The sequence below is a fragment of the Rhinoraja longicauda genome, chromosome 21 (genome assembly GCF_053455715.1).
Source record: "Rhinoraja longicauda isolate Sanriku21f chromosome 21, sRhiLon1.1, whole genome shotgun sequence".
NCBI lineage: Eukaryota > Metazoa > Chordata > Chondrichthyes > Rajiformes > Arhynchobatidae > Rhinoraja > Rhinoraja longicauda.
The window spans coordinates 18518525-18527141 of NC_135973.1; the positions used below are offsets into that span (position 1 = coordinate 18518525).

The 8617-nt window shown below is 53.4% G+C and overlaps 1 protein-coding gene across 1 annotated transcript; it reads right to left on the reverse strand.

Moving 5' to 3' along the window:
- Nucleotides 1-2102: 2102 nt before the first annotated feature.
- On the reverse strand, nt 2103-4216 carry nog2 (noggin 2). The gene has a single exon (XM_078417928.1). It carries the CDS (start codon nt 3722-3724, stop codon nt 3080-3082), a length of 645 nt encoding a protein of 214 aa, XP_078274054.1. The 5' UTR covers nt 3725-4216; the 3' UTR covers nt 2103-3079.
- Between the last annotated feature and the right edge of the window lie 4401 nt (nt 4217-8617).

Consider the following 8617-nt stretch of genomic DNA (forward strand, 5'->3'; position numbering starts at 1 on the left):
AGCCCCCCCTAGATCTGTACACAGCCCACGTGCCAGTGGGCATGGGGTGCTGCTGTGGTCAACACCCTCTCATCACCTGTTGTCCTGTCAGGTAGGAACCAGGAGCATCAACGTTGAGACATTGCCGTGTCCAAACCCGCTGAAGCTGCCCTCCAAGTCCCATGCAAGTCAGTCCCAGTTATGGTCTGAACGGCACCCACATCAAATTACAGAGAACACCAAGCAAAAACAAACCCACCAAGCCAACTCGCCGCGTGAGCACTAAAACTTTCCAAGATAACTCCGGATCTTTTAATTTACTGAAGAGAATATTGTGTCACAACCAAGCCAGAACAAAGCATTAATGAAAGGGAAAAAAACAGAATTGGTGAGTTTTGTAAGCTTGAAACACATATTACAACAATAACAATCACTTCGCCACCAAAGTTAGAAGTATTTCTCTCAGTAAAAGCAGCGAGCCCCTTGCACGTGTGCGCCCTATGGATCAGAGGAGCAAACTGAAGCAGATCCATGTCGGCCTTCCTTCGCACACTGCAGCAGCAGGCCTGGGCGATATCCCACACGGTCCTTCATACACTGCCGGGGCAGGCCTGGGTGATATCCCACTCTGTCCACACACTGTTGCGGCAGGCCTGTGCGTTATCCCACACGGTCCTTCATACACTGTCGCTGCAGGCCTGGGTGATATCCCACACGGTCCTTCACACACTGCTGCGGCAGGCCTGGGCGTTACCCCACACGGTCCACACTGCCGGGGCAGGCCTGGGCGTTATGCCACTGTCCACACACTGCCTGTACACACCCGACACAGTGTGCGATATCCCACACTTCCATTCACACACTCCCAGGCCGGGGAGTTCATTAGACACAATTTATCGTCCTGTGGCAGCCGCTTCGAGCAGGGACAGAGAGAAAAGCTCAACATATGCACGCACGGAGTAAGGTAGAGAGTGAACCTCCCTCCACACCGCCCCATCACACACTCGGAGGATCAGACATAGAGTGAAACTGTGTCTCCCCTCAACCACTGCCCCCTTGTCTGACATCCATGTAGACCTGACTCGTAAGTTAGAACGAATAACAATTAAAACGCGGAGAGTGTTGCAGGTTGGCTGGGCGCCCATTGCCAAGTGGTTTCACGTTTGTGCGGGGGCTGGGTTGGGGAGTGCTCTCACACCGAGCGGTAGCCGGTGCCCAGGGGGACGGGGTAAGGGTGACCCCTGCCCGCACACTGCAGCCGTCACAGCCGGTGCCCAGGGAGACGGGGTATGGGTGACCCCTGCCCGCACACTGCAGCCGGTGCCCAGGGGGACGGGGTAAGGGTGACCCCTGCCCGCACACTGCAGCCGTCTCACCGGGTGCGGATACCCGCTTCGCCTCGCCGCCCTGTCCAACATCCACACTCAGTTAATCGCCCCCCGCCGCCGGGCAGTGGCAACACGGCGGAATGTGGCGATGTTCATGGACACACTGCGCTGCGTGAGACAGGCAGCATTCATGAATCGAGGCAGAGGCATGTGGGAGGGGAGGAGAGGGTTAATGGGCTGTGTGTGTAGGTCTTAGTGCTAAATTCCGTGCTGTCGAGAGGGGGCGGCTGAGCGGCGCCTGCAAGGCAGTCAACAGCATCTGCTGCGAGGCCAGGCGGAAAGTCTCCATGCAACTGTACCCAGGGATCAAACTCGGGGCTTTAGAACGCTGCGAGACATGAGAGAAACGCACACAGGCCCAGAAATACCAGACAGCAGCCGACTCCGTCTCCCTCTCGCAGCGTCTTGACGCGTCCAAGGGCTTCTTAATAAATAATCGTATTTATAAATGTGAAAAGCAACGCGCAGCGAGTGGCGAATATAGTCGGCACCGTCTCGTCTTGGTCTGAATGTGTACTTTAATTAGCAAATTACAACGCGGATGCGAGGAACAGTTAGTCCGTTAAAACCATTGACTGACTGGGCATCTTATCAATCGCCCGTTCTGTCAGCTCACCTCTCTGCCGCCCCATCGTTTCCACTGTGTTTGGCTGTATAAATATCTGTGTTTGTGAGCGAGGGGGGAGAGCTCGCCCGCGCAGATGCCCAGACAACGTGTCCCCATCTCACTGGCCGCTTTCCAAATTAAAAAACATCGTTTTTTTATTTGTTTGTATTTCAGGATTCTGATATTTTTTTCACCTGCTTTTGCCCTGAGCTTTGCCCGGATCCATCTCTCCAGGGCCGGCGATGCAATTTCTTTATCCGCAGCAAAGTTTAAAGCAATTTTGTCTCTCCGGTTGCCAGTCTGTGTTGAAACCGACCCCCGTGGCCGCTCGGCCCAGCTCCTGCTAGCCATGCTATCCCCAACTACACAGGAGGTGGTAGAAAGTGACGGGCGCGGAGTACGCAATCCCGCGCTCCGTTCACACCAGTATCCGGCCTCACCTGCCGACACTCGCCGCCCCAGGCCGGGGGAGAGGAGCGGAGAGGAGAGGAGCGGAGAGGAGCGCCTTTCCCACTGGAACTGACTGGCACGTCTGAGCCGCGCTCCAAGATACAGAGACGGTCACAGCCCATCGCTCCGGGATCCACTCCGCTTCGGATCCGATCACATTCCAAAACCTTTGTTTCAAAGATGAGACTTTATTGCTAAAAACAGTGAACCATTATATTTACATTGATATGTTTTTTAGAAAGTATATTCAAGTAAACATCCGCAACGCCACGATATCGCCTAGGTTATTATCAACAAACGGTAAAGAAATAAATAATTGGACACGTTTTTACTCATCTACACTCTATGTATTGGAAAGCTGAGATAAGCTCTGTAATATCTTCACCTCAACTTTTTATAATAATAATTATATTACAAAAAATATCTCGGCAGCATCGAGAGTCCAGAAGCGCCGGGAGGCGAACCATTCCCTCTCCTCTGGGCTGGTCTGAGTCTGGTCCGTTCGCTGCCCCTCAAATAATCCAAGATGTTCGCCAACGTTAAATCTCTGTGTTATATAGATACAAAGCAGGGGCTTCTTTAGGATGCGATATATAAAAATAGATTTGACTAACGGCGCTGTTATACTATAGACCATGTTTATGAGTCCGCCGTATCAGCACGTACACTTGCACTCGGAAATGACTGGGTATTGTACAGGTATCCATGTGCAATAGCGCGGTTTGGACCAGCCCTGGCAATACCATCTCAAGAACGTCTTGCTGATGGATTTGACAGGTTTACACAGCATTCCTTCCGGGAATGAGCACGACCTCTCGTTATAGCAGTTCCCCTCTTTGACAAAGCGCGGCCAGAAGCGGCCTCCCAGGTCTTTCCAAGTGTACACGACCGGGCAGTAGGTATACGACCAGAGCCACTGCTGCAACCTCCGCCGCGCCTTCTTGCCTAGCTTCATCCTCCTGCCGTACGGCGTCTCGGACACATCCAGCCTCTTGATGTCGTTGGGCAGAGCGCCCAGCGGCTTGAGGCGGCCGCCGGGGTCTCGGGGCGCCGAGGGGTCGGCGTCAGGCAGAGTGATGGACATGAAGCCCGGGTCGAAGTGACTTCCCAGCCGTTTCCGCAGCGTGCGCTCGTCCAGGTCGCCGTCCTTCGGGTCGCTGTCTGGGTCCGGCTGTTCGATGATGTCTAGCACGGGCAGGCTGTCACTGGGCACCGGCCGGAGGTGCAGGTATGGTTGACACAAGCCGTGTCGGAGCAGCAAGACACACAGGCAGCTCAGTAAACAGTGCGGCGGCTCCATGACTTGCCCCGGCCAGTCGGCGAGCCCTCAGGTTTATAAATAGGCAGCCGGGCCAACACGCGGCTACTTTTAATAGCACGAGTGTGGAGTGAGTGACGGGGACGCACAGGACGTGCTGAGGTTGCGGAGCACGATTAGCTGCTCCCGGCGCTGTGTGTCGCCGCCTGTCCCCACCACCGTCGCCGCTGCCGCTCCCGCCTCACCTCGGCCCGCCGCCCGTCGCCATGGCAACGCCGCCGCCGCTCGCTGCCAGCCGGTGTCTAGTCTCTAGTCGTAGCCGGCGGCGGCCGAATGGCCCCGGACAGTGACTCCGGCCACAGCCGCTCTCCCGGCCGGCAAAGCGCTGCCCGCTCCCGGTGATGCTCCCGTTACACTCCCGCTCCCCGCTGTGATCGATGCTCCCGGTGCGACTGTCCCAGTGATGCTCCCGGTGGCCCGGACACTCCGCATAGACTCGGCACCGAAGCCGCGGCGCGGGTTAAATATCCGGTCCCGGGGCGTCTGCCGCTGATTGACGTTCCCCCCGCCCCCGGCTTAACCCGCACTGTACCGGACACAAGCCGAGCAGCGGCCAGAGCACGGACACTGGACACTGGAGGCCGGACACTGGACACTGGAGGCCGGACACTATAGCCCTGAAACCGGACACCAGGTCCCGGACACTGGAGACTGGAAAACATACCCTGCACCCGGACACTGGATCCAGCACTGGGGGCTGGACACTGGAGGCCGGACACTGGAAACAGGATCCAGCACTGGGCATTGACCGGACACTGGATCCAGAACTGGGCACTGGAGACTAGACGCAGGACCCAGTACTAGTCACTGGATTCTGGGCATCGTGGCCCGGAGACAGTAAACGACCCTGGATACAAGTCACCGGACACTGGCTCAGAATGTGAGTCTGACCCCAAACATTGACCTTGGGGACTGGGTGACAGAATCCACTTCTGGACAGCTGGCGCTGGACACTGGATATTGCTCTCTGGACAAGAACCTACGACTGGACTCGGAATAGTTACTGACATAAAGGTTTGCCCGGACACTGGTGGACCTGATTTCAGGATGCCTTCCCCGCCTCCAAACCCTGGACTCACACTCCGGACACTGGCCCGGAACTCTGGCACTGGACAGTGGACCCCGTTTGTTGGGCAAAGACTCTGGGGGTCGCTGAAGCCTCGACCCTCGGACTTGGGGTGAGGAAGTCAGGCTCCGAACCCAGGTAATTGGACACTGACACGAGACACGCACGCCAGACTCTGGACACTGGCCAAGCCCGTGGTCCTCTGGAGACTGGACCGCATGCACTGGACACTCGTCCCAGACTGGACACTGGTCAATGGACGAGACACCTTGCACGACAGATGCCAATCATGTGACACCAGATACGGGACATTGGAAACCAACCCTAGCCCCTAAAAACGGAGCCCGTTCCCAAATTACCCTGGAGACGGTACACTGGAGACGGTACACTGGGGCCCAGTTACCGGAGCCCGGACACCGGAGCCCATCCATGCACTGACCCAGTTCCCCGGAATTTAACCACAGACACAGAATTAGGTGGGAGTTTCCTGGACGCTGATCACTGTGTTATATCCAGTGGGCAATATCACTGCCTCACCCTCATCCGTCACTTCGGCACCTCCGCAAAACCCAAGATACGTGCCTGTTGTTTGAGGGTCAGCCCCGGGCTGCTGACCGTTAAACTCGCTTCCCATTCCCACTGCGACCTTTCTGTCCTGGGCCTCCCCCACTGTCCGACTGGGGCCGCACGCAAATTGCGAGCACAGCATCAGTTTCTGCCGGGGTCGTTTACAACACGGAACCCGCTAACGTCACATACCCTCTTTCTTATTTACCAAGCTTCCCACCCCCTGCCCATATCTATTTTCCCAGCCCTAACACCCGGTTCCGATCCTCTCCTTCAGTTCCTCCAACCACTCATCAACCACATCTCCCTCCTCTGGGTCCCCCATTTTAACCAGACCCCCTCCCCCCGCTCCCCCCTCTCCCCGCTCCACCCTCTCCCCGTTCCCTTTTTCCTTCCATCCCTCCCTCTGCTTCTACACTTCACTCCCCGCCTTCCTTTCTTATCATATTCCATCATCTACGCCCTTTAGTCTTCTCCACTCATCACATCCAGCCTTTGTGACTATCCCCACCTTCTCACTCCCACCTGGCTTACCTGCCAATAAGCCCCTCCGCGCCTGAATCCGCCTAGCCGCTTGCCCTCACTTCTCTCTACCAGCCTTCAGTCTGAAGAAGGGGCCCGACCTGAAGCACCGAATCTGTGTTCCCCCGCCTCAGCTGCCGGGTCCACTGTCCCTGGTCCGACCGCTCTGGACAATGGCCGCCAGCAACCCCACACATGACTGTGGACACTGGCTTGACTCCTAGGTGTAACCATCAAAGGTTTGTGGGCAGAATGGCCTGTTCCCGTGCTGCACTGTTCTAATTTGTCCTGCTCCAACCAGATTGACACCATGGCCAAGAAAGCAAATCAATGTCTCCACTTCTTCCGAAGATTAAGGAGGTTTGGCCAGTCTCCAGTAACTTACCAACGTCTACAGATGCCCCGTGGAAAGCATCCTATCACAGTTTGGTTTGGCAGCTGCTCACCCAAGACCACAAGAAATCGCAGAGTTGTGGATGCAGCCCAGTCCACCGCACAGACCCCAGACTGGCCATCACCGACTCCATCTACACTTCACGCTGCCTCAGGAAAGCAGCCAACAGAATCAGGGACCGCTCACACCCCGGGCATTCGCTCTTCTCCTCTCCAATCGGGCAGAAGATACACAAGCTTTATACGTGTACCACCAGATCCAGGAGCAGCTTCTTCTCCGCGATTGTCGGACGACTGACCGAACTTCCCATTGGGACAGCGTATATCTCGTAGCGGCACCTGGAGTATTTGTTTTCGATCTGCACTTTTTCTACAATGTAACACCGTTCTGCACCCCGTTTCCTTTCTCTTTTTACTCTCCGCTGTCCTCATGAAAGATGATCGCACAGGTTACAATCCTCCTGTGACAGCAACATCGCGCTAGATTGTGTCAAAGGGGAAGCAAGAGTTCGGGGCTCAAGAGTTTCAAGAGTCACAATAACAATGTTATTTTCCCCGCAGGATTTTCAAAAATAAATGTATTTTCAATCGATACGTTTAAATAGTGAAAGCTGTTTGTTACAACACAGTATCATCTCTCGAGTGGCAATGGAAGCGACCGCTTGTCAGTTTAAATGACCACCCGCGGTGAACTGACAGACCGCACACGCGAGGAGTCTAAAGAATATAAAAACTGACTCTAAAAGCTTCTTCAGATATGTAAAAAGGAAAAGATTAGTGAAGACAAATGTAGGTCCCTTGCAATCAGAGGCAGGTGAATTTATAATGGGAAACAAGGAAATGGCAGAACAGTTAAACGAGTACTTTGGTTCTGTCTTCACTAAGGAAAACACAATCTCGCAGAAATACTCGGGGACTGAGGATCTAGTGAGAAGGAGGAACTGAAGGGAATCCACATTAGTCGGGGAATGGTGTGAGGTAAACTGTTGGGACTGAAGGCAGATAAATCCCCAGGGTCTGATGGTCTGCATCCCAGAGAACTGAAAGAGGTGGCCCTAGAAATCGTAGATGCATTGGAGATCATTTTCCAATGTTCTCTCGATTCTGGATCAGTTCCTGTGGGCTGGAGGGTAGCCAATGTAGCTCCACTTTTTAAGAAAGGAGGGAGATAGAAAATGGGGAATTATAGACCAGTTAGCCTTGCATTGGCAGTGGGGAAGATGCTGGAGTCGATTGTTAAAGATGTAATAGCAGCGCATTTGGAAAGCAGTGACAGGATCGGTCAAAATAAGCATGGATTTATGAAATGGAAATCATACTTGACTAATCTTTGGAATTGTTTGAGGATGCAACAAGTAGAATGGATAAGGGAGAGCCAGTGGATGTGGTGTATCTGGACTATCAAAAAGCCTTTGACAAGGTCCCACACAAGAGATTAGTGTGCAAAATTAGAGCACATGGTATTGGGGGTAGAGTATTGATATGGATGGAGAACTGGTTGGCAGACAGGAAGCAAAGAGTAAGAATTAACGGGTCCTTTTCTGAATGGCAGGCAGTGACTAGTGGGGTGCCGCAAGGCTCAGTGCTGGGACCCCAGTTATTTACAATATATATTAACGATTTAGGCGAGGGAATTAAATATGATATCTTCATGTTTACGGATGACACAAAGCTGGGTGGCAGTGTGAGCTGCGATGAGGATATTATGAGGTTGCACGGTGACTTGGATAGGTTGGGTGAGTGGGCAGAAGCATGGCAGAGGCAGTATAATGTGGATAAATGTGAGGTTATCCACTATGGCGGCAAGAACAGGAAGGCAGATTATTATCTGAATGGTATCAGATTGGGGAAAGGGGAAGTTCAACGAGACCTGGGTGTGCTTGTACATCGGTCACTGAAAGTAAGCATGCAGGTACAGCAGGCATTGAAGAAAGCTAATTGCATGTTGGCCATTGCGAGAGGATTTGAGTTTAGGAGCAAGGAGGTCCTACTGCAGTTGTACAGGGCCCTGGTGAGATTGCACCTGGAGTATTGTATGCAATTTTGTTCTCCTAATTTGAGGAAGGACATTATTGCTATTGAGGGAGTGCAGCGTAGGTTCACCAGGTTAATTCCCGGGATGGTGGGACTGATGTACGATGAAAGAATGGGTTGACTGGGCTTGTATTCACTGGAATTTAGAAGGATGAGAGGGCATCTTACAGAAACATATACAATTCTTAAAGGATTGGACAGTTTCTCATATCTTCTCCAACTCTAGATGCAGAAAAAATATTTGTGATGTTGGGGGAGTCCAGAACCAGGGGTCACAGTTTAAGAATAAGAGT

What these genes read in the sequence shown, in the direction of transcription:
- nog2 (XM_078417928.1), bottom strand. Translation starts at nt 3,724, where the DNA reads ATGGAGCCGCCGCACTGTTTACTGAGCTGCCTGTGTGTCTTGCTGCTC.